The sequence below is a fragment of the Xiphias gladius genome, chromosome 14 (genome assembly GCF_016859285.1).
Source record: "Xiphias gladius isolate SHS-SW01 ecotype Sanya breed wild chromosome 14, ASM1685928v1, whole genome shotgun sequence".
In the NCBI taxonomy this organism is placed as follows: domain Eukaryota; kingdom Metazoa; phylum Chordata; class Actinopteri; order Istiophoriformes; family Xiphiidae; genus Xiphias; species Xiphias gladius.
This window is the reverse complement of record NC_053413.1, coordinates 21135332-21161555: the sequence shown is the minus strand read 5'-3', so window position 1 is coordinate 21161555 and position 26224 is coordinate 21135332. Positions and strand designations below refer to the sequence as shown.

Sequence of the window (26224 nt, the reverse complement as noted above, 5' to 3'; positions counted from 1 at the left end):
TAAACAAAATAAAAGTAATGAATACATACAACATTCAAATATAAACAAATGTAACAAATGATGATGATGTATGAGATTAGACAGGAAAATTCTTTTTATAACAATATATTATGAGTCTACATGTTGTAAAAGCTGCATGTAATTTTACAGTTTACTGTAAACATAACAGTTAACACAAAAACCAATAGGACCTGGCGTTTGATGATAAGTCGACATTTTCACCCATTTCACCCCGTGCCTGTTCAGGAACTGTTGGCCAAATCTGTCAGTTCAACCAGTTGTTCGTTTATGAGCTACCTTTGCAGAGGAGCAGTAAAAATGTTAGGAACCACTCAGCAGACATAATTGCCCCCCTCCACATCTCCACTGTTACCCCCACAGCCAAAAGCCACAGAATCTATGGGATGATAAAACTCATTGCTGCTGATCACTGGGTCTTTGGAATAAGGAGAATATAGAGGGGGGAAGCTTTTTAAGCTTCTTAACATTAATCTACTCTTTTCTATCAATGGACCTGGGACTCAGAAGTGAAACTACTGAGCAGTGTAGTCATAAACACTGTTTCTCATTTTGTCTCTCTCCTGCAGTTGTCTAAATCTCTCATTCCTGAGACTTTTTCTCAGCATCTTTCACCAACCCCCGTCTCTAACTGTTTTTGCTCTTAAACCCCCTATCGCTCCCATTCCCTTAGGTACATCATCAGTTATAGTGTGGGGACTTTAAGAAGCCTAATAGGGTTTTGTTTAAGGCTAGTGTATGAACAGGAGTGTTGATGTACAGCACAACATCATTTGTTATTTGATGCATGTCTATCTGAGGCTGCATTTTCTTAAAAATATACAGTAAGAGCGGGCCATTAACTCAAGGTCATAATGGTCGCTGTGGTGGATAGAATAGCAAATGTTCATACAGAATTGCTCATGAGAAAAGAAGAAATCGTTTCATTCTGGCTTTTGCTCTGTGACTGCGACGGTGTGGCTCTTCAATTATTACTTGTCTGTACCTGGCAGTGTCAACTGAAGTAATCAGTTACACACATGCATACAATATTGCAACAATGGTATCTGTCTCCATGAAAACAGTGAAATTGAGATGTTTATTACAGGCCGACTGATACTAGATTTTTGAGACTGATACCGATATTTGGGAGTTAAAAACAGTTTTAACTCTGATAATGATACATCAGCCAATAATGGTTCTTCATAATTATGTAAACGATGTAAGTGAGACACTTTCTATAATACCTCAAACCTAATACAGCATATCTGTACTGCAATTTCTTTTTACTTATCAGCCAAAATGTACACACATACCAATATATCTGCAATTAGCTAATATCAGTCAATGTATATCAGCCGGGCTAATTTGTCAGTCTAGCTATAGTGTTCATAGGCAGCTTTCAACTATTTCAAACCCATATCTTTAAAGCGAGTATGTAACTTTTGCTGAACACTGGCCACTGTGTGCAAAAGTTACGATTACATGATAATGGTAAATACTCAAATGTAGCGTGAAAGTAATACTTGTGGGGAAAAGATATGAAGACAAAAACTTACTCATTTATGTGAGTTAAACAGCAATATATATATTTAAAGGTTGCAAACATAATTACTTCATAGCCATGTTGGTGCGGGGTCTCTACATTAAATGCGCTGTTTCATTTGCTAATAACTCGATGGCATTTACTCAAAAAATGACATATCAAACACTTTGACTATAACTGCTGTAACATAAACTGCCTTATAATTCAATGACATTCTCCACATGTAATAACATCTTTCTTATGCTGTACTTTTAATATGTTGTAGTAAGAACAAAGACTTTAAAAACTGCACATCAATACAGTAAGATGTATTGGCCCGATGAAAATTTTTATCTACAAACTAGCAAGAAACGATCCTAGCCAACTAGGAAGAGAATATTAAAAGCCAACAGAGAAACAGAGGTCCAATGCAGAAGATAAAACGGAGTGACAGTTAAATTTCCACTCTAAGCCAAACTCAGTGCAACGCAAAGTAGTAAAAAGCTACTTGTTTAACTGTTACAAAAACCACAGCAACCAGCACAGCCGTGTCCAGACATCATATTATTCATCTGACTTTTCAGTGAGTCAAGAGGCAGGATGTGTCCACTTCAAAGGCCCAGCTATGATAAACACTCTCTGAATGGTCAGTTTAAAATCCCACTGGGACGATAAGACCTCCATGGAATGGCAGCTAACAGACCTAATGTGAAATCTCCCTGGAAAAAAAAAAAACAAAACAAAAAACAATCTTGATTCATGTGTTTGATACTGGCAAGAAAACATTGTAGGAAAATTATTCAAAGGGATCAGACAGAAGCTTTTCTTGAAGTCCACATTGCAGGATATCTTCTCATTGGCCTTATAATACTCCATTAAACTCCATGAACCAGGAAGAAAATTTGGTCAATAGGACACTGACTAACCAAAATAGCACAGTCTGGTGGTAAGAAAAGTATTTAAAGGGAATATAATGTATAGGAATAGAGTGTTGTAAACCTTTTTCCTCATCAATGGAAGAACCATATGTTCTTTCTCTTCACACAAAATGTAGACCCTAAACATTGTGAGTCCATACTTTCACCATACTTTTCTGTAGTTGCTCTTGTCTAAACATTTCAACATCAATCTAAAGTAAAAGCTAAAATAATTTCATCATTAAAATATATGACTGTTTGCGTTTTCCGTTTTTGTAAGTTCATGTGGCACGTGAAGCTATGAAGTGCTGATTGTGCGGTTCCTGTTAGCTTTTAGTGACCAGGAGGGGATCTGATGGGTGGAGCTACAAGTCCACATGCTGAACCTATTATGGCACTGGCACCACTCCCAATACCCCCCTAACTAAAACATACATGAGACTAAACTGAGAGGGCCTCATCCCTGTAGCTACCTCTCCTGTGACCAGAAAAATAACAGCTTGAGTGGTGAATCAAACTCACTTGATTTGGGCACATGCTCAGGGGTTTTGTCTCAAGTTTTCAAAGTTGTGCAGATCCACTCTTTAAGTGATGGAAAGAACTGGGGTCATTTATGCTGATGTGGGTCCAAATCATCTGATGCCACAGTTCAAGAATTTCAATTGCTGAGAGTATAAGCATCAAGCAAGCTGTACAACTGGGAGACCAAGCAAAGCAGAATTTCTTTTCTTATGATTTCTATTAAATTCAGTCCCACAGTAACTTTATAAACTGAGGGTTAGGTGAAAAAAAAAAAAAAAAGGCTTTATGACTGAAACTAAGGAGAAACTAAGGAGAGGGCAATTTAACAGACACAGGTTTCATTTTGTCCTGAAGACTACCAGACTATTCACTATATACTATTCACTCAAACACAGACAGAATAAAATACAAATGTGAAGTAACAAACGCCAAGTTTTAAGCCTCACTCCAAATGCCTCATAAAAAGGAAAATATTTTGTGGCTCTTCTGAATATTGTCCCATGTACAGAGCTACTGGTTCTTGAAAAAAAAAAAAAAAAAAGAAAGCTTGGACTAAAGGTCTCTTTGTGAGTTTCAGAATGCCGTTCTGCATTACTGCATACCTCAAGGCCTCATATATTCCAGATGTGCTGAATTGGCCTGGACCGACCCCCCCACCAACCCCAACCCCCACCCAAACCCCAACCCCAACCCAAACACCCAACACACACACACGCCCACCCGCACCCCTGACTCTTCAGCCGCTCTCCTACCACAACCATCGCTTCACAGAAGCCCTGAAAAACAGGCAATATCCCAAAACCATTAAAGACCCCAAATTAATAGGCACAGCTTTTTAAAAGCTTTTCAGTCTTGCAGGAGTTTGTGTCAGCATGCTATACCCTCAACACATCCTGAAAAAGACTCCCATCCTTCCACCCTTAAAAAAAGCATAAACCATATTCTAATGATAAGGATGAAAACCACAAGAAAGAGAAGACAGTTCTCTCGTGCTTAGGGTACCAAAAAGGTTTCAGACTCTCCACAGTCGTTGCTGAGGGGTAATTTGTCAGTCTCTCTGATTTTTAATCACATGTCTTATTGACTGCTGTCGGGCACTTGTGATATACTATCTGCCATGTTAACAAGCTACTAACATGACAAAGGAGAATAATTTCCCCTGAGGCAGTGAAGCATGCAGTGACACGACAAACCTCTGTTATAATCATTAAAGCAATTTCCAGCAGACCCTCACACATTAAAATACCATCTTCAGCCTATACAGTCTAAATTTCCAGCACTCCCCATCTAATAACTCATCAGAGCCATAAAGTTTGATGTTTAACTTTAGACTGTGATTAACTATTAAATCTGTGACATTCTGACTTAATGTCTGTGTGGCTCCGTGGTCATGCAACAGCATCTTGGGTCGTCTTGTCGGTCTTTTTCGTGTCACTGCCATCTACTGATAGTTGGCAGCATAGGCGGCAATTAAAGCACATTGGAAAGCTTGTAAATGTTTGCTAGCCCATCATGCAATTATGGTTAGTTTAAATATCAACCAGAGTGAAGAAAGATGGGCGATGGGCAAGCCACGCCACTGTGGTATTTGCTTTAATGATCTTTTCATTTTTGGGGACATCCAAAATTCCACTGGATGATTTCTGTATGTATCATAGGGCTTAAAAAAGATGCATGATGGTGGTTCGTATGGGGTGGGACTCAACACAGGAAATGTCTGGACAGGATGAAATACATTACACCAGTGACCAACTATTGTATATATGACCCTCTGATTAAAATTTTAATAGAGCCATAAAATCCAAAATATAAACTTTTTGGATAATTTCAGTTCTGTCACTATTGCTCTGTCACTATGGCTCTGATACAAGAACGCAAGTATTCAAAGGTTGCATAATAACAAAACCACAAATAAAAAAGTAATGCATCCAAATAGACACACAACTTTGACACAGATACTGTAGATTTATCCTGGCTAAAGCCACAGTACAGTATTGAGGTCTCTATGACGTCATAGACAAAGGGAATATATAAAAGGCACTTAATTTGACCCACACATGTGTTTTAAAGCAGAGAAAATACTCAAGATTTTTTTCTTTTTTCCATCAACACCCCCTCTTGGATGTAGTGGGAGCCCTACAATTTGGAAAGATGGTGATCCATCAGGCTCCGAATATGAATTTCACTCCCCAAATTCAACAATGCTGTGCACAATGTATTATATGCATTTTCAAAAGTGATCACAAAACCACTATTTTTCATTTACAGTGTGCTACTGTAAGACAGTAGACAACTGTCTGATTGTGGTATCAAAAGACGACTCACAGCTTATCAGACAAAATAAGAAACCAAATTTTTCCAATTTTATGCCTTTTTTTTTAATTTAAAATATGATTGCATTATGAGGCTCTTACTACACTGTTATTTGGGGGGGGGGGAGTTAATTTACTATCCCTGAGCCTGTAGTTACATCACCAATCGTCGTGCGTAAAAGTTACGCGTAAAACCATAACAATTTCCAGTGGTAGCCTACTGCCAAGCGATGAAGTGGAATGCAAATACACAAAGGATGTTTTTTTTCCTGTGATAATCTCAGCTTCTGAAATTACGCAGCAAACTGTAAATTAACCATTCCTTTTGACCACCAATGAGTGCCATCATTCCTGGCCGATCTTTTTTACGCGGGTCACCGGAGTATTTGTGTCAAGAAGAAATGAAGAGGGTCGCCTTGCTGACCACACCTGAAAGGCAGACTTTTACCTACTTAGATGCGCAGAGGAATCTAACAGACAGCCGCACCTCCTTCGCGTTGACCAAAAAATAAATCTTGTATCACAATCGATACAAAAAATTAAAGCGAGTTTTAAGCTAACAACTTAAAATTCCTCGACAAAACGTAGACACATAACTGTGGTGACGCGGAAAGCTCCTTTAAAAGTTACTATCAACTTAGATGCGGGTGTATTCATGGTATAAGCTGTCAATCAACATTACACTTTAAAAGACGACGATCTTCAGCCATCCTATTAATTGCCTGGAAAATTACGGAAATAAAAGAAAAGAAAAAAGGGGTGTCCGATAGGTTGGATACTGTCTAATCGGCATTTGAGAAGGTGCACATAACTGAGTTACGGTTAGTTTGATTGCCAGCGACTGGCATTTATTTATAACAAAAGCTGACAGCTCGTCGCTGGCTACTACCCAAGCTTACTACAACCCATGAGCCGTCCCCGCGCCCGCAGGACGCTCTCGAGCTGTCCGGGATGCCCTGGAGTTGGCACGGTGACGGAGGTGTGCAGCAGCATGCAGCTCCTTACCTGCTCTGACACTGGCGGCTTGTAGAATTAAGATTAATGTAACCAATGCGGTTAGCGTTGAATCCCATAGCCACCTTTTCGTTTTCCACCTGGTGGTCCACCTTTGCATCTCCATGGTGAGCGCCCGCAGCTATACAGAAAACGGGCGACTTTTACTAAAATGCGTTCCCTTCCACAATCCACAATAAATGTGCTTATACTACAGCGCCATATGTGAAAGTGTAAAGATGCCTCTCACAGCCAGACTGGGCCCTTCAGATCCGCTCCCCCTTAAGCCCAGCTCTTAGATTGATGGTGAAGGGCTTTCACGAAAAAAAAAGCGCAAACCACTCAGCTCCTTGAGGGTTACGCACCGTCAGGAGGCTGGACAAAACGCCGTAATACTGAACCTGAACCGACTCTAGGATACTGACACTGGAAAATCCTCCGTTCATCAAATCACCAGTCGGGAAAGTGGTCTCGGGACCCGCCCCCTGTGCTTTAGAAGAAGTCTGAACAGCAGCAAGCAGAGCATCACTACATCCAAGGGCAACCTAATTACAGGACACAGTGCAGTATCCCAGACATATACTAGAAACCGACAATCATCGAAGCACCCCCAAACACTCCTCTGTATTAAGTTAGGAATAAAGATTTAGAGGAGAATAACACAATCAATAAAAGAAAACTGCGCCGTTTTCTCAACTTTCCAAATAAGGTATGGAGCGGGAGATACAGGGTGAGGGGCACTAAGCTAAATGCAACACACTAAATGCAAATTAAGTGGTGGGGTGGAGCTGTTATTTTAGAAGTTTCCTGAAAGACTAAGAATGTGAAAAGAGAGACTGAATAGCCCCTACATGGGTTGATGGCTAATATAAAAGCTTCAGTGGCCAAAAGGAAATGTTTTCCAGACTCTAAGAGTTTCCTCAAGGAGCCCTTAGATTTTTTTGGACAGCAGGGCTCCTGAGGCTTGAAAATAATTAATGGTTAAAAGAAGACTGGAACTAAGAATGGAAGCCCAGGTGGTAGCTATAGAGTCGTCTCCGTGATTTGGTTTTCCATGTGTGCCGATGAAAGACGGATTTCACAGTGCGATGGCAGCCTTGTCAGACGAAGCCAAGCTGCATTTCGGAAAATGTGTCTGTGTTTACGTGTTTTATCACAAGGCAGCCATTAGAACCACAGTCTCAGCTGATATTCAGTGTGTTGAAGTCAACATTTAGCACAGCGTTGTATAGTTGTCGCTGATTAAATAATAATAGTTTGGATCATGTATACTCTAATAGGGATTAAGTATTTATTTAAAAAATTAAAAAATGGAACAGTGGCTACTTGCTGGGACTTCCTTTGAAAATACGGCCAAATGCTGTTCATGTGTGTAAGTATGGATTTGATTAGTTGTTTTAGACACCAGGGTTTAGTGGTCTGGTTTATTAGGGCCACGCAATTTATAAACATTTATTTTTTCAGGGACATTTGCCGAAAATGTGTATATTTAAACACATCTGCATCTGGTTGCAGCTTTAAAAAACAGTTTTCTGTTGGCCACTGTGCAGCTCTTGCTCATAACAACTTTCGTGGCAGCTGCTGAGTTGAAGGAAGGGTGTCTCTCGCTTTCTTTTGAAACCATAACTTTTCTACCTGATTGGGGATGTGATATGGCAATAACTTTCAGTTTGGTAGCAACGGGATCTGTCTGAGCCTGAGTATTTATCAAGATAACAAGAACAAGTGTCTAAACCTATGCTAGTAACTCTGCGAGGCTGTAATTAGGCACAGAGCTATCTTTTTTATTAGGCACACTGCTTTGAGCTAAATGCTAACGTCTGCTTGCTAATTTCACAGTGACAGTATATATATGCAGCTGAGGCTGATGGGAATGTTGTTAGTTTTGCAGACATTTACTCATAAGCCAAAAAATTGGACAAATACAAATTTGACCCTGGGGTGTTGCTCAATGGAAAGTCAGGAGATCACCAACGTTATTAGAGTTTATCCTATGCGGTACACGAACGTCTGTGCCAAATTTCGTGGCAATCAATCCAATAGTTCTTGACACATTTCACTCAAAAGAACAAAGGTAAACCTCAATGTGGCACTAGAGGAAGTCAGGGGATCACCTAAGTCATTAAGATACATTGTCCAGGACACGTGAACATCTGTACAAAATTTTGTAGCAAACCATCTGGCAGAGGTTAAGATATTTCACCAGATAAATACATAATAAATTTGGCCTGTTAGTGGCACGACAGGAAAAGTCAGGGAATCACCAAAGTCATTAGGCTTCATCCTCTAGGGAATAAAAATCTTTTTTTTCCATGTCAATCCACTGAATAAATTTTGAGATATTCCATTCTGGACTTAAGTGGAAAAATGACTGACTGACCGGCATTGCCATGCTAAAAATGTGATCAAGACAAACATACAATATCTGTGGGGAGAAAATTGGCTACTAGTGTTAAAAAATTTTTATTCTGAGCTTCAATAGTACTCAAAAAGAATTATGAGCAGAAAGGGTCACTCTTTAAAATATTAAGTGGGATCGACTGAGCTCTGTGGCTAATTTTGTGATATTAGACTGTCTGTATTGTCTGCATTATGACCTCATTTGATGGCCTTGTGCTTGCTCAGCAGCAGAAAATCTTTCTTGAAAGCAGTTTGCCTGTGCATATTAGCTCTGTGATAGCTGCTCTGCTTTTTTTGTCAGTTTGTTTGGCAGAAAATGTCAGAACTTCTTGTTCATGTTGCTTCTTGGGAATACGGCCCAAATGTTTGGTCTAATTTGATGAGCCAACTTGCGCTGGCAGAAGGGAAATCTGAACAACCAAAACTAAACTCTTCAGTTTTTCTTTCAAAACAGGACTCAGACAGCCGACAAAGTGTACTGACAGACATCCAACAGCTCCTTATAGATTCTTGTTTCTAGGACAGTTGACAATTTTCAGGAAACCTCAACTTTAGAGCTGCCCTCTTTGTAGTTGGAAGCATATGATTAAAACTGATGTATTTAATGCCAATGTTTACCAAGATGACATTGTATAATTATTCTATAACAAGTCTCTACTCTATGCACGTTTCTGCCCAGAGCAGCTATAAAAACAAAAATGTCTTGAAGATATTGCCCAGTGGCTTTTTTTTTCTATTGCAGGCAGCTTTTAATCTGACTGCTTTCACATTTCAGAGTAAAATTTTTCTTGCTGCTTTCCAGAAACAGTGGAGTAGGACACTATTCTGCAGATTTACAGGTCTTTGAGTTCAGGAGTTTTACTTTTACATAATATTACACTTTATCTGCTGATCCACTGCTTCATTAAAAATACTGTAAGTTCTATCAAATGCATGACGGACCATTTTTCTCCAGGAAACTTCTTCTAACTAGGTGTACAGCAGCATTTCCTTATGACACTCAATATGATATTTCTTGATGACTGTGGAAAAATCTTTTCTTCCTTGCTTATCATAGCAGTCAACAACAAGGTGCTCTAAGTTACTTCACTTGGGTGACAGGGATCCCTTGAACCCCGGTCCCCCGGTTGAATGACGGGTCCCGTCATCGACATGCCCAAAAAAGCTGCTTTAGAACAAAGTTCCAACCAGCTCCTCTGAACTCAAATGTCCTCTGCCAGATCACAAGCAGAATTTAACCTCAAGAGCTCCTCATCACTATGAATTATGTAGCTACAAGGCAGTGTGTGGCTGGTTGGGGATGGAGAGGGATGCATACTAGACGCTGCAGACCACATAACCACTGAGTGGAGTGTATGTTTGTCTGGGTATGCTTATTATAGGTGCATGTGGTACCCAGACAGCCTCACCTAGTGGGAGATTGTTAGGACATGGGAAGTCGTGCTTTACCTTTTAAATTTTGTAAGGCCACCTTGGTTTTACATTGCAAAGTCATCTCGTACTGTGCCACACAGTGACATAGTGAACAGAGGAAAAAAACAAACAGCTGACACAACACCGATGGACGCAGCAGTAATATGGCACGTACCACTGCGTCAATCAATCATATCAAATTAGTCAGCCCAGTTTTCTGTTACATTAGACATAAATCTGCAATGTTAAAATGCTGATTTTTAGCAGGTATAGTATTTACTTCGTTTGCATTAGTGTAGTGTGTTAGCATACTAACATTTGCCAATTAACACTAAACACAAAGTACAGATAAGGCTGAGGGACATATCATTAATCCTACAGGTAACCAAACTATTGGACAAATTAAAAAAAAAATTGAGATACGTCACTCAGAACCACAAACATCAACCTCAAGGTGGCGGTAGGGAAAAACTCAGGGGGATCAACAAACTTATTAGGAGTCATCCTCTTGGAACCATAGATATCTGTGCCAAATTTCATGGCTATCCATTCAACAGTTGTGGGCATATTTCAGTCAGGACCAAAGTGGTGGACTGATATTGTCATCCCTAGAGCCACACAGGTAGCATGGCTAAAAATAAACAAAAATATACACAGATTAAGAGATAATACACTAAATTTGAGTATTATGAACACTTCAAGAGAGAACTAACATTGTACATGTGAGCCGAATCGTAAGCTGAGTGTTGAGAGTATATAAAGAAATGCATTCTAAGGATAATCTAGAGCAAAACTGCACGATAAAAGGTGAAAGTTCTGGACAGCAGTACAGAGGTAGGTCCGTATAGTTACAAATTTAGGGATCAGATATCACAGTGCTCAACCTCTAAATGTACCGGATGAGTGACAGAGATGAAGAGAGGCCATCCCATTTTCATGTTTCTTGTCAAATCTGTGTGATGAATGCCCTTCCTGTCAGCAGCGAACAGTGTTATGGCGAGTTAAGTGGAGAGGTCTCTGATAATCTAAACATGCCCCAAGCATCTCGTATTTCATGAGCCACAGTCTCCCCGAGCCCTGTTTCCAGCCGTCAGCAGTAAAAACTGATATCAGAGACGGACTAGCTGACACTGAATGTGGAGGCTGACAAACAGCTAGGCACAAAACAAAACCTAATCACTAAGCCATGTCCTGCTTGGAGTAACAAGTTGAGAATGTAAAACAATGCAGTTTACTCGGTAACTACTGACTTTGGGTCTTCTTTTGGGTCTTATCTTGGATCTTCTCTTCATCTTTAAACTAGAATGACTATTGAGAGAGATAAAGTCAAAAAAAAGACTGAAGGGAGACTGCAAAAGATGAGGGAGGACAAGAGAAATTATAGTAAAAACAGCCGAAAAGAGCACAAACAAATACGAAGCAGAGAACTTGGCAGAAGGCGGCACATTGCCTGTGTACTGAAGATGCTTGAACTCATGAACTTTATTGGATTTAGAGCACTTTGGGAGTTGCTGTTTGCACAAGCCATGAATGTTCCTCATTACTCTTGTTTGTTATGGTCAAGCATAAAGATCTGTCATCTTTGGTGCTCTGCATAAAAACTTTCACTTAGAAAAATGAGTTTCTGTCTGAAATTTGTACAACAGCGGTTGCTTCAAAAGAGAAGATTCTCAAAAACAATCTTGTGTGTGCAGAGGAGGATCAATCTTTAAAGAGAGGGATGGGATCTGGGATTTAGGCTAAGCTTGATGAGGTAAATCACAAAATCTGTTCAATCAGAACATGTGAATTGTAGCTAAGAAACACTGAGTGTTCCAAAAAGTTGGATTTATTGATATTCCTTACTTCCGATTAAAAGATATACATGTAAAATAAACATAAAATAACTATAAGGTTTTGTTGAGCTCTTTAATCTCTTTTAGCTCATTTCTTTTGGTTTCTATGATCAATCTAACAGTTCTCGGCAACTCTGTACAGTTAAAGTCTGCCATTTTCAAGAAAACAGCTCTGTAAAACCCAAGATATGCTCGCTGCTGACACCGAACGCCACACAGACAGCAACTAGAATTAGCAACTATCAGGTCGAGTCAGTCAAACAGCTAGAAATTTATGACTCAGATATTTCTCTCTTGAATTGGCCAATCAAAAGGAGTGCATATGAAGATTCAGCAGTCTCAGTTGGCCAAATGAAGTGGATATTTCCTAAAGTAACAATCTTTTTAGTACAGAATTCCCCATTCTGTGTTAGTATCTGTCCCTTGTTGCTCAGCAGTCCAAGGAAGTCAATTCTGACATTTCAATGTACATACATGCACGTGAATGTGTTAAAGAAACTCTGGGGAGTTTTCTTGTATGTTTATAGTCACCGTTCTCAACAAAAAGCATTATATGTACCCCCTTGAAAGTCAAAAACTCCACATGGTATCTTTAAGACAAACTTGTAAAAAAATTTGAAACTGTCCTTCAAGGTTGTTCACGGTTGATGGGAATGTTTTAACACTGAGGGCAGAGGGTTTTTCTTTCCACTGATCTGCTGAAGACTGCCCCAATACTCAGGCAGGAGTGGGAGTTTAGTGACTAAGCAAATGTCTGTTGGCTAACTTTTTATTGTAACAGGTATATTCCTGCTGACATCTTAATGAGTGGGTAGGCAAGCAGGGGTTTCCAGTCATAAAAGCAGTCACTGGGGAGGCTCCTTTTCCAACCCTTAAAAGGGTGATGGCTGGCAGGCAGTTCCACACAAATACATATAGGCATATTTACTGAATGAAACTGTATTTTATTTTTGCTAATTTTAGCTTGTCTTTAGCAGTACTTGAAGCTGTTTTGACACATACTTTTATTTGCTCTTAAAGGGGACTTATAACATTACTGGACCCAGTACTGGGAATGAAACCAGTAACAATCTGAGTTCCAGGTGTCTTCTCAAATCAGCCTAAAAACATGCCTTGGCTTGTTATGTTTTTCTCAAGCATGGATATCCATGCTTTTTATTATGTGCATGAATAACAGGAAAGTATGATGCATATAAATCAAACCCAGATTAAGAACACAATTAAATCAACATCTGAATCATCAGATAAATTGGCCCAATGTGGACTATTTCTCAAACAATTGGAAGATTTGATACTGCAAATCAACACGATATACTTTGCTCCAAGTGTTGAGAAACTTAATAGGGGAAAAGGTAATGCTATAATTGACAGTATAGGACTTGTAAAGGAGAAATGATTAATAAGAACCTCTGTGTTCAATCTTTTATTTACAGATCCTGCTGGCACTGAAAAGCTGACTACTTAAATTTATATTCATTTAGAGATTTTTAGCCATGCTAGTAATGTGGGTCTATGGATGGCAATGACAGTCTTTGTTGGCCCACCAGTGTCCAAATTGAAATAACTCAACAGTTACTGGATGGATTGCCTCTGACCTTTCCTTGAGCGCTACTATGAGGTTGATATTTTTGGTTTTATGTGAAATTTCTGACAATTTTTGGAGGGATTGCCATTAAGTCTGGCACTGATGTCGACGGTGCCGAGAGGATGAATCCTAGTGACTTTGGTGATCCCATGACTTTTCATCCTGCCCCACCAGGAAATAAGAGTTTCCACTTATCCACTGAAATATCTCAGGATCTTCAAAATGGATTGGCACTTTTGCTATAGACACTTATGGTTCTCACAGGATGAAACCCAATAACTTTGGCAATCCCCTGACTTTTCAACTAGTTCCACCAAGAGGCTGACAGATTGCCATGAAATCTGATACAGACATTCCTGTTGACCGCAGGAAGAATTGCAACTTTTCATTTACCCCCACCAGTCCAAAATTTTAATTTGTCCAATACTTTGGTTTATGACGAAATACTTGCAAAACTAATAACATACCCACTAGCCTCAGTTTTACTTTGTGTTTGTTAGTATAGTGACATTGGCATTTATTTCAAAGCACCACTGTGCCTAAATACAGCCTCACACAGCCACTAGCATGGCTGTAGGCTGTTAGTGTAGTTCATTTACTTAAATTACAGTATAATCATACTTTTACCATTGCACATTGAGGCATGTTGTTTGACTAGTTTTATGTTTGGTGGTGATGTTGATCTCTTAGCTGGGTCACTCTTGAGTTATCCTCAGACTGACTACATGTTGAAAAGAAGTTGAATAAGAATAAAATACACTAGAAAATGTGTGGCACAGTAGAAGCCAAGGCTTTGAGCTGGCATCTGAGTAAGTCCTTTAAGTTTCAAGAATTTAAATCATGACTGGGCTTCCAAATTACAGACCCTGGATTGCATGTTTTTCTTCTTAGTCGCGTCTAGAATGGCTGTCCAACTTTCCTGTGTAAAGGAAAATGTTGCAGATCAAGGATCAAATTGCTGAAATAATACTTACACTTTCTACAATTCTGGCTCAAAGCCGTTCCACTCATTTTACTGTTGCTGTAATCAGTTGACTGGTGTTCATTTAATCTTAGTTTCTTTGAATGTAGTGTGTCATATGAGGATATAGCTAATAAAGGCTATCAAGTATAATGGTAAAAATGATAAAATATGGCCAAATACAGGCCAAAAGATTCTAATTTGTTGCAATGAGAGAGATTTGTGGCCAACAGACAATGTCACCATACCTCAAAACAAAAAGTTTCTAAAATGCAAACCACATTGGCTTAATTCCTTCATCAGGCCTGTGTGTGCTCCCATGGAGGAGCAAAGAGACAACTGTGATTGGAGATATGGAAAAACAGATGAAGTAGATTATAGAGTACTGCATTCATATCAGCCACAACACTGAGATTATGAATGGGCCATTTTGTTCAACTTGCAGTGAGGCCCTGACCATATCTTCCATTGATGGCACCGCAACAATGCACTGCTTGAGTAACGAACCATAAAATTTGGCCATGATAATCACCTCCTACAGTGTATGGATTGGGTGATTTCGAACATTGTGGTTTTTAGTTACGGTAACCACCGGCTGGATAGAACATTGTTTCCACAGGGTCTGTAAGCTGTGGCCGGTGCCTGTGCATCCCTCCACAAACATCTGCAACCAGCCATTCAAAAGCCATCATTCTTCAAGACAGAACTGGGGTGGAGGAGTAGTGGAAATTATGTGAGTTTTACATTAGTATTCGATAAATTCAGTTTTTTTCTTTGTGCCATCGGAGCACCAGGTACTTCTGTTGCTGATAGAGACAGTAACACCTTATTAACTATATCAAAATATCTTCAACAATAATAATAAGTGATCTCTCCACTTAACTTTAACCTGCAATAGCAGATTTGTTGGCCTCTTGGAGGCAGCTGAGTCAGGCAGCAGACACAAGGCATATCATCACCTTTACAAAGGACAAACAGGACAAAGGTGCTTGTGTTTACAAACCCAAGAGCATTAGCATTTATTCTGAGAGATGTTTTTGTCCAGCTGCTTCGGCCCAAGATTCATACTCCTTTTAGCTCTGTTAATTTTTAAGGTTAACTTTATGGATTTTGTGCCTCTTATTATTATTCTTTGTAAATTGGGGGGATAATCTTGTTCTAAATTTTGGAACCACAGTTCTCCTAATTTTGGAGCGAAAGGAACCAGTCGTTAGCTGCGGGCTACAAACTGAACCAAGATTTTTTTTTTTTTTAGCCTATATTTGTTTCCATTTTGTCAAACTGGCACCATTACAAGTATGCCGAATTCGCTATTAGCAGTTCATTTGTGCAATGTACCAATGGATGCCGAGACATATACCACGGAATTACTCTGATACTGAAGAAGACTGAAAACCGTGATGATTCTTGGGCAAGTTCTGGCTTTTAAAAGGAGCGTCTTTTTTTTTTTTCTTTTCGAAGCAGACGTACCGACATTTTGCTCGGAGATAACGGCATCCTCAGAGAGCGTAAGTCATACTGGATCTAGGAATGTGTGTGTCACGCCTGTGTGCGTTACTAGTCCAAGAGTGAATAAGAATTTATCACCAACTAGGGTTTTAAAATACCTTGACTGCCTCCAGCTGCATGTCACATCAGCTTCTGCCGCTCCAACTGCTGACGGTGCCGATGAGCGGGCCAATTCTGCGGGCTGAGCAACAATGGCTAGCTTCCCCCCCCCCCCACCGTTTCTGTAACACCTTCCCTCACCTGTCCCCTTTCACCTCACTCTACATCATGTGTGTCCCCCCCCCCCCTTCAGGCCGCCCTCCAGCTCTCCTGCGCCCCCTTTGGGGGAAGCCCCGTGTAAAAAAAAAAAAACAACAACCTCTGCTCAACACCAGCCCCTGACTGAAATGAAAGGCCTCTGTGCTCGCCAGCCACTAGCTGGCTGGAAACGGCTTTAGAAAAAACCCGAGCTGACAGGTTGGCGAGAGTGAACCAGAAACAACGAGCTTGAAGATGTTAAAAATGCTCTTTAGAGCTGAGGGGAGCCTCGGAGTCGGGTGATAATTCGGTAATAATGATCGTTTTTGTCACTGCGAACGACCCCTTTCACATTCAAGAAGGCCTATAATCATTCGCTAATGTACAAATATTGATATAGCTGGTTCAAAGCCATTAATTCATATCTTTATTTCAGCCCATCTCAGCTGTTGTAACTCCTAAATTCTGCTTTTAATAAGAGAGATTTGCACTACCCACAAGTCTTTCTTTTCTTTTTTTTTTTTTTTCTAGGTCCAGCATCTGGATGTCAAAGAATGCCAAATCCTGACTGTAGGGAAAGGAAGCTGTTGGGTGGACTGCAACAACATAAAAGACCATTATGAGCATTTTTGAGCGACGTTGATCCATTGCCTTTTCCACTGGTGTTATCTATACGTCTTTGGGTAAGACTCAAACACAGAGGTGGCAGAGCAGCTGGGTTTACATTTTGCAGTAACAACCGTCTCCTGGTCTCTGATGCCAAATGCCATAACAAGTCACTGACAAGTGATGCTGCAGGGAAAACCTCGTGGGTGCTGCTCAGATCTGCGGGCCCCCTGCCGCTGAACTATCTATGCACCGAATGTGTGATTGTGTAGAATGGAGGTCGTAGGAGTGTGCATGCACGTGTGTACTTTTTTTGCATATACTCTCATGCGCGTGCATGCTTGCTGCCCGTGCACCCACATGAGGCCGATAGGGAGAGCAGCGTGTCTGGAATCATTTAAACAGAGTGAGAACACATTCCCGCATGTGGAATCATTCCTCTCGATAGGAGTGTCATTGTTTCCAAAGACAGCTTCGCTTTCACAGTGATTCAGGTAGCATGTCCTCCTATAAATTTCATTTTTCCTTTCAGCTATACAGGCCTTTACAGAAAATATCAGGATGAGATCCCGGAGGACGCTACGATGTTGTGATTTGAGAATTGAGCTGAATTGAACTAAGGAAGATAAGCATGATAATGTTATGGCTTTGTTGGTTGGGGTTAGATATTTTGATGATTTCTGTGAAGAGGATACAGAGGGTGGTGGGGGGGGGGGCATAGGAAACAGAACAACAGCACTGTAGTTAATCAACGAGGCAGATATAGATAAATGCAGATCCTTCAGGCCTTACTTAAAGAATGAGGATGTTGTTATCTATTTCATATGTGTATATATATATATGTGTGTGTGTGTGTGTGTGTGTGTGTGTGTGTGTGTGTGTGTGTGTGTGTGTGTGTGTGTGTTTGTATGAAAACACCAGAACCAAAAATGCGTCAGCAAGTTTCTCTCACACCCTGAGAAACTCAGCCCAAAGCCCTCTGCTCCTTAATGAAGATGTAAATCTCTAAAAATGGGTCACAAATATATAGTTTCATCTCTTTTTTTTTTTTGTTACAAAAGGTACAGCTGAGTGTATAGATATAGATATGGATTGTTGGGGACTATTTACTGTCAAGGATTCATTTACATTCAGTGTATTTACAGCAGCAGGATGGTGTGTGTGTGCGGCTCACTCGAAATAGGCCGCGGTGCCCATGTTCATGGTAATGTATAGATGTCAAACAGTACAACAATGATTCTCACTGTTGATTTTAATGGTTTTTAGAGTTCTATGGCACAGAGTAATAAACTATATCAGGCTTTGGATACACAGGCAGTATTTGTAAATCAGATCAATTCATTGTTCGTTTTGTTTTTTTCAGGGACTTCTTCATAATGAAGCAACGGAGAATAATGCAAGCCTTATCCTTTCAGACAGAAATAATAAAAAAGAGTTCTTGGTTGTAGCGTGGAGCCATAAAGCATCTATAAGCAGAGCTAGTTTTAAATACATTTTGCAGTAACGTGCTGATATCATAATCAAAGCATAGTTTCGTATCACTATCACAGTATATATCTTCAAGTAAACTGCAGAAAAAGCCAAAGAGCAGTATTGTGAGTGTCTTTGAAAAACATGACTTCACCATTTGTGTCTCTTTTTTGACGTAAGAGCAGACTGTCCTGAAAATAGATTATTCCATAGCATTTATACTTATTGTTTTGATTGGTACAACACTAAAGTTTTTTTGAATAATTATCTAACAATACTGCCTAAAATTCAAGAATTAGCTAGGACTGCTTTTAGGACACCAGTACAGTGTACCCTAGCTTGTCTACAGTGATTCCCGCGATGGTCTGTCATGAGCAATTAGTATTATATAAATATGTTTATTCTTTTAAAATCTGAACTTGATTTGAAACTCAAAGCTACTTTGAAGCCCGAGAGCTGGATTTATCACTTTGTGGCCCTGTGTCTGAGAGCTGTAGTGAAGGGCCGGGGATTCTCACCAGTCAACTGTATGGCTCTCCCTGTGGTGGCATGGGCGGCCAGCCGCATAGTTGCCTGTGGTGCGGGCCACTGCACACGCAGAACTGGAATAGAAGTTTATTACTGGCCACCAAGGCAAGCCCTGCTCACCAAATTGATACCTTGGAATAAATATAACGTAGAAAATCACATATATGCATAAACCGTGAAGCAAACGCACACCCATGCACGAATACACTCACAGATGGATATGCACACACACGTACATACACACAAAGTTAAAGGCTGTATTTTTAAAGTTCCTGTTTAGGTGTAAGTGGGTGAGAAATGTGGGCACGTTGTTCAGTCTCTAAAAAAAGCTGCAATGGTTCAGTAGGGAGAGAAGCCTAAAATAAGATTTAAGGTTTTCCAAAAAGATTGAGGGGAACAAGGAGAATGTCGTTGTACACACAACAAAAGAGTTAGAAATGATATATATTGTACGTGAGGGAATCGTCAACTTTTATATTTAATACATGACATAATTCATCCTGGAGAATCTATTTTCTATTTTTCAGGGAGAAAAAAAAATTCCAGGGCTTCACAGAAAGCTCTTACTCTCTTGACAAATGTGACAAGTGGCCCTGTCAGCTGGTGATCATCTCAGTGTAAATGAAGACATGATATCACTTCAAAGGCGTATAGCTGCTGCTATGTCACAGAAATCGCCGTTGCCCAAATTTCCCAATACCGGTAGGTTTTGTCAGACAAGCTCCAGATATGTGCTACACACACACACACACACACAAACACACACACTTACTAATGGTCTGGGCTTAAGCGTGGCTCCAGACATTTGGCTGAAGCTCAATCGCACTCACTGAAGAACAAATACAAGTGACTGGCAAGCCACGGTTATTGCACTGTTCAGCACTCGAACAACACGGGATTTATGATAAGTTGAGATCTGATTTGTGGTAGAGAATCTGTGAAGCTTTGTACAAGACATCCTTGAAAACAGCCTCAACTGTAAATGGTGGCCAATGACATGACTGATAAAAATGCTTAAGTAACGTTATGTTGTCTTTTGACTCTACCCACTGTTGTGTTGATGAGGTTATACCACTGCCAGCATCGTCTATTTTTTTGCATCTCTGCCGGCAGGACGGTGTGGCGTTATCAGCAGAATGTACTGAAAGTATCAAAAGTAAAAGTAATCATTATAGAGGCAGAGCGTCCCCGTTATGGTTTTATAGATCATATCATTTGACCATTATTACTGATGCATAATTTTAACTACTTTAAATACAGTTGGCTACCAAAACAGAGGTCATAAGGTCACGATACAAACAAATTACACATGGAGAGTTTTGAAAGCTGATCCTGATACTTATTTGACTCAAAAGCTTTAAATTAGAATTTTTTTAGAAAAAAAAATGGTAATATACAGATATAGTACAATAGAGAAATTGTACCCCAATCAGCGTTGCTCTTTTTTCTTTTACTTTACCCATTATATTCCCTGTCCTATATGCTGTGGCAACGTATTTCAGATCTAGTGCCAGCAAAGCAAACTGAAATTGAAACTGAGAGAGAGAGAACAAGGGAGAAATCTCAGGCAAACACTCTCTCCCTGGTAAGTTTAAAGAACCCGTAAACTTAGCGACCACTTCCAGGCTGCACTGACGGAGTCACTGGGCACAAGATGACTTACTTGCCCTCCCCCCTGCTTGAGGAGCTGAACTTAATTTGGATCCAAGGGATTTTCCAATTGTCACTTTGTTTGCTGAGCAATTTTGGCTCTCATTCAACAAATCCTCAGAGAGACCCCTAGTGTTGGAAACACACAAGTGCACAGGCCCAGAGTGTGGTGTTGATGTGCGACGGCCGTCTGTGACGATGCTGTGTTTTGGGATGAGCAGATAATGGACAGAAAAGAGACACCCGGGGACAGGTTGGACGGGGTGATTCTCGTGCAGCTGCAAACTCTCACAACTCTGGAGGTTCTAATTTGATTTGGCTTAAAGTGGATCTTTCCAGAATGCCTCGTGGAAGTCCTCCAAAGTTAACTTCCTGGAAATTCTACAGAGCCTTTATGTCAACAGCCATTCTCATACCCCAGTGGTACCATGGCCAACTTTATGGTGGTGCTGTGTGTGATGTGTGTGTAAAGGTATTGTGAAAATATAGAAATGCATATAGAAAGAGGAAAGTAAGTGAGAGAAAGCGTGCTTTAAGGAAGGAAACAGCAGTGTAAGGTGAAAGAACAACGGTGTTTTCATCTTTGTGATTTTTTTTTTTTTTTTAAAGGAATGGGAAGGATTCTGAAGGATTCAATCTTCACCAAATCTGGAAATACATAGTTTTCATTAGACGGTGAGAAAATACCGTATGTGGTGGGTCAAACTGAATGACAGGAAATTTGGGATATGAAGTATTTAAAAGTAATTTTAAAACTGTTCCACAAGCTGATTCAAACTACGAGAAATGAAAAATATCTGTTTGAGTCAGGTCTTATAATTACTTCTCTAAAACTTCAAGAGACCCCATAAAACAGCAAAGGCAGAAAATCCAGAAGATCCCTCTTTGAAACACAGACAAGTGGCAAATTAAAGGAAAAACAACGTGTTGTGTCCTCAAAAGTTGGTGCACCACCAAAAGCCACAAGAACAGCCCCAGTCCTCCTGGACATAGAATCTCCAATTCTCTGAGAGTCTATCAGAGGCATGACTGCCATTCTTCCAAAAGATATTCCCTCATTTTGTGTTTTGATGATGGTGCAGGAGACCAGTGTACGTCACATCACTCCAAAATCTCCCATAGGTGTTCAGTTAGAATGTGGACCCCTGACGAGCTTTATGACTCCATCCCCCCGTTCCTCCCTCTTCCCCTTCCTTTCTCCGTCTCTCTCAGAAAGAGGGCATTGTTTCTTAATCAATACGTCCTGTGTTTGGAGCTCACAGGGCTAAAGGCTGAAGATGTCCCCCACACAGGTCATCAGTTAGGAGCTACAATACTCACACTTGAAGAACTTCTTGTGGTATTTTGTGTGACGTAGACTATGAGCTGGTAATACCCACTTTTTAAATTGGATGCTCGCTTTTTGACATAGGCTAAAAGGGATTTAAGAGGTAAAATGAGGAGATTTGAAACAGCTTTATATTGCTACACTTTATTAGCTAAGTCTGATTTGAAAATAAAGTAAACTACAAATTTGAAGAAAATACTATCATGCTACTTTATTTCGAAAGTTTTTTTTCACCTTCAAGTCTCTTCTATACTCATATTTCAGCGTTGACAGTTCCAGACTGAAATATTTCTTTGTCAAGCCCTTATATAATAAGACAAGACATATTTATGTATTGACCTACCTTCCCCCCGTCCCCCGCATATGCGTGCCTGTCCATGCCAGTCCCCTGGACAGAGGCAGTGCTTGGCTACTGTTACGGCAGCGAGTAGAGAGAAGCAGCCAGTTGAAGACAGGAACTTTGACAGATCTGGCAAACCTTGGACTACACAGTTCACAACTGAAAACAAACAAAGTCTGTGGAGAACAAAAGCTGGGACGCTCGGCGTGTTTATACAAAAGATCATTAGTGTGAGATCGGGTCAAGGTTTGCAGCTGACTTCTTCCTTCTCTGTGCCAACTATGCAACCTGTGATTATTCCTCTTTAAGTATAAGCATGAGACCTACAGCGCTGCTTCTTTCTCCTTTAAAGACTCGTTGCTATTTTTTCTAGAGGGAGAGGATAGGAGCTTTTTTAAGAGATGATTTCAGTGCTCTAATACTACCTCCTGCGCCGCAGACAGACATCTGTCCTGCAGATTGCTACCGTTTAGTGAGGATGTTCATCATCTGGTGAACGTTTTGAGGCGGTGCTTGGTTGCTAATTAATAGCCTCATATTTCCATTCACCAAAATATTTGATACTATAATAGCAGTGGTGCTTCACTCCCATGTTTTGTTAAATGAATCTCTGGTGTCTGTTGAAATGACCAATCTAAGAAAAACTACAGCTATCCAGCAGAGGAGGACTGAGGTAGGATCGGAGGACATGTTTGGGCTGATGTGGCTGGCGCGTAGAGGCAGGGCTCCAGCGCGTGTTTAATAAAAGCGAGGCTGATATTGTGTTACTTGAAAGGTGCCTGCCTGCTCTAAGCCCTCACCAAGCCTCCTCTCATCTTCCTCCTTCCTCTCTCTCTCTCGAGGAGCAGAGCATTGCGAAACAAAGGAACCTCTCTATATCACAAAGCCAGCAGTGATGTCATGGAAAAGGCTCTCAGTCAGTCAGGTGTGGGAGAGACTCAAAGAGATTACTGCTGCTCTCTTTAAATCCACTGATTTTTAGCAAAACTGATTTATCTTAAACTTGGATTTATATGTTATTCATTCTGTGCTTTCGCCTCTTAAGTGTTAGAGACTGTAAATAGTTTAAAAAAACAGCTAAAAAATAAAATCAATCATGTAGTTTCATCGTACCCTCTTGCCCAAGTCACCCTGTTGGGTTACTTAGAAAAATCGTGAAATACCAGTTGAAGAAAATCACAGAGAATGAGGCAAGGGTGGATTCCGGTCTTCCCCAAAGGCCATGCAGCTGAAACTCTGCACCCTTCAGTTCCCTGTTATTGTACAACAAAAGGGAACTAATGTATAAGGAGAAGAAACTACAAACATTTCAGGAGCAGTCAGTTCAGGGGAGCTCAGGAATTTTCCTCACAGTAAAACTGTTGCTCAGCTTATGACCATGAAAGCAAAGCTCTCATTTCCCGCTGACTCCCGTGAAAGAGGATCATAAAATTGACTCCATCTGTAATTTTATGGTGAACTTTCCAGTCACCAGCAGCTCAACGGCATTCCTATCAAGTTCTATCGAAATCCACTTGAAGGCGTGTAGTGTGTAGCATGTCTTAATAAACCGGGTGTTTTGTGGACTGCTGTTTCATACTACATGTCTCTTTTAAAAGTCTTGATCAGGCAAGCTTGGCCATTTTTAACAGTGGTATTGTGATGTCATCGGGGCTATCTGTGCTTGGGCTTAGAGACTACACATTTCTAAAGGCTGTGTTACAAACGGGAGGAGTGGAGTCCGAAAGATGTGAGCGTGGGTCAGGCAGGGAGTGTCTGACAGAAAAATGCAACTGGTTGTGCTATAGAAAATGTAAGATCCCCTCGTCTTAGAGCTCGGCACACACTGGGGATTTGAAATCAGTGTATCTCAGTCTCTGCTGCTTCAATTTTGATCATTCTTTCTTTAATTCTGTCTCTGAGAGGTCGCCCAACATTATGAAAGTGCAAGTGGAGTGCCTCTATAAGTAACTTAACTAATAACATTTACGAAAAATGTGATTTGATTACAGCTTTCCAAAGGGTGCAGCTTTTCTCTCTCTCTCATATCATTATAAATTGAAATCTCTCTGGGTTTTAGCCATGCTAGCAGCATGGCTCTGGGGGTGGCAACATCAGCCAGTTAGTAATTCAGTTCACCGCTTTGCATGCTAAAATGTTAAACCAAGATGCACTAAACATTCCACCTGCTTAACATGATCATGCGGGCATGGTAACATATGGCAGTGTCTTGCCATATGATGTTGCATCACTTGTGCCGCGGCAAAAGTCCAGCCTGGTTCAGCCCCCTCAGTCAAATAAATGAGGGAGGCTGCATTTTTTCCACACAGGGCTAAAATCAGTCGGAACGTGGTCTTATTCTTGGTTGTTAAGTCAAAGTAAGAGATTGGAAGACAGCACCTCGGGCTCTAGAGACTTGTGATAGGCAGGTTTCTTTATTTTCTGACATTATAAAGGCTAAACAATTCATCAGTTAATTCAGAAAAATATATAAAAAGATGATCAATAATTAAATTAATAATCAATTGGACCAGTAATCCCTTTTTAAATTTTTGTTCTAATAAAAGATTTACTGACATAAATATTTTGAAAGACACTGTAACGTATATTGTCAGGATTACAGCCCAAACATGTTCCTTTAATGATTCAATGTAAGAAACCTGTATCTCTACAAGAACCTGTTTGTAAAAAAAGTGTCTTCACTGAATGGATGAAGAGCATGTGTGTGCGAGACAGACAGAGCGAAAGTGTGTGCCATTCGATGGCTTCTCAAAAAAACATCAAGGTCTTTGAGTTTGTGTTTGCAGATGCATGTGTTTGTGTGTGTGTGTGTGTGTGTGTGTGTGTGTGTGTGTATGCGTGCATGTGCGTGTGCGCTTGCTCACATTTGTATGCGCACATGTGTCTGACTGCGTGCGCAGTGATAAGTTTCAGAGTGCGAACCTCTCCTGGGGGACTTCCGCTGCTGCTGTTATCCTTTGCAGTGAGTTGGAAAGGTTTTCCCAACATCTGCACAACATACTATCATCATGGCAAATGCGGAAGATCATGGGCTGAAACTTTCCATTGGAAGAGCCTTTGGATTTCACTCTATAGGACTTTTTCCTCCCTAGTATGGCTGGTTTTAGTTGAAAAAACCTGAAAAGTTCCCCAAAAAGAGATTCATTTGTTGAAAAATTTGAAACCACAAAGGGAAAAATGCGGTAACACACTTCTTGTCAGAGCAAGAAACACTTGTAAGTACACTTGATGGCATTACTGGGATTATTAAAATGCCATGCAAAGTCAAGGGCAGTAAATTTTTGCAGTACCCAGTGAAGCAACAAATGCTACATCAAACTATTACCGGACTGTAAATGTGGCTACGGTTTTCATTTGACACGTCTTCAGCCTATATATTCTGGATTTTTTTGCTTTCCAACACCAATGAGTGATGCAGCTTTGCCCGCTGGGTCACGTGTTAAATAAAAAACCCTTGCTTGTATGGTATCTGCGATATCGTATTACACCAGTAGGACCGTTTGAACTCTGCACACTGCCATGCATGCCATGTTCTGTTCGCCTACGGCTCTTAAATCTGAGCTGTCGGGCTGAGAGAGTGTGCTGAGGTGTAAGAAGACGAAGCACATACAACTTCTTATCCTTCCCCCAACCCCTCTTTTTTGTTAATGGTTTTTACTCCCCTCTATCTCCTTTTCCACTCTGTTTTTCCTGATTTGTCCTGAACTACAGCAGCGCCCCCTTTGTCATCTCGTACACTCTCACTTCTCTCATTTTCCTCATTTGACTCCAACTAACACGTCACACTCGCCTCGCATTCTCTTCTCTCCTTTTCCTTTTCTTTCTTAACCTGCTGACCCCATTCCTTCCTGTTTCTTTTTACGTCTCTCACCTTCTTCCTCACTTTCTCTTTTCCCCTGTCTTCAGGCAACCCTCCAACCTCCCCCGTCGTTATGACTCTTCCACTTTCCCATGACAGAACCAGGGGTGGGAATCAAATGGCCAGCTTCTCTCCCTTCACCTGGTTTCTGAGCTCAGGCTGTGAAAGAAAGCTTTGTCCCAGAAAACCCTTCATCGCCTCCGGAGGTATGTCCTGTGTCGTCCATACAGGAAAGGAC

The 26224-nt window shown here is 40.5% G+C and overlaps 1 protein-coding gene across 2 annotated transcripts in view; it reads right to left on the bottom strand.

The window, feature by feature from the left end:
* Positions 1–6528, bottom strand: part of LOC120799265 (collagen alpha-1(XI) chain-like) — an 85431-nt gene extending 78903 nt beyond the window's left edge. For both annotated transcript variants that reach the window (XM_040144291.1, XM_040144292.1), the window contains exon 1: positions 6279–6528. In XM_040144291.1, coding sequence (XP_040000225.1) covers positions 6279–6393 — 115 coding nt within the window. In that variant the 5' untranslated portion in view covers positions 6394–6528. The remainder of the gene's footprint in view (positions 1–6278) is intronic.
* Between the last annotated feature and the right edge of the window lie 19696 nt (positions 6529–26224).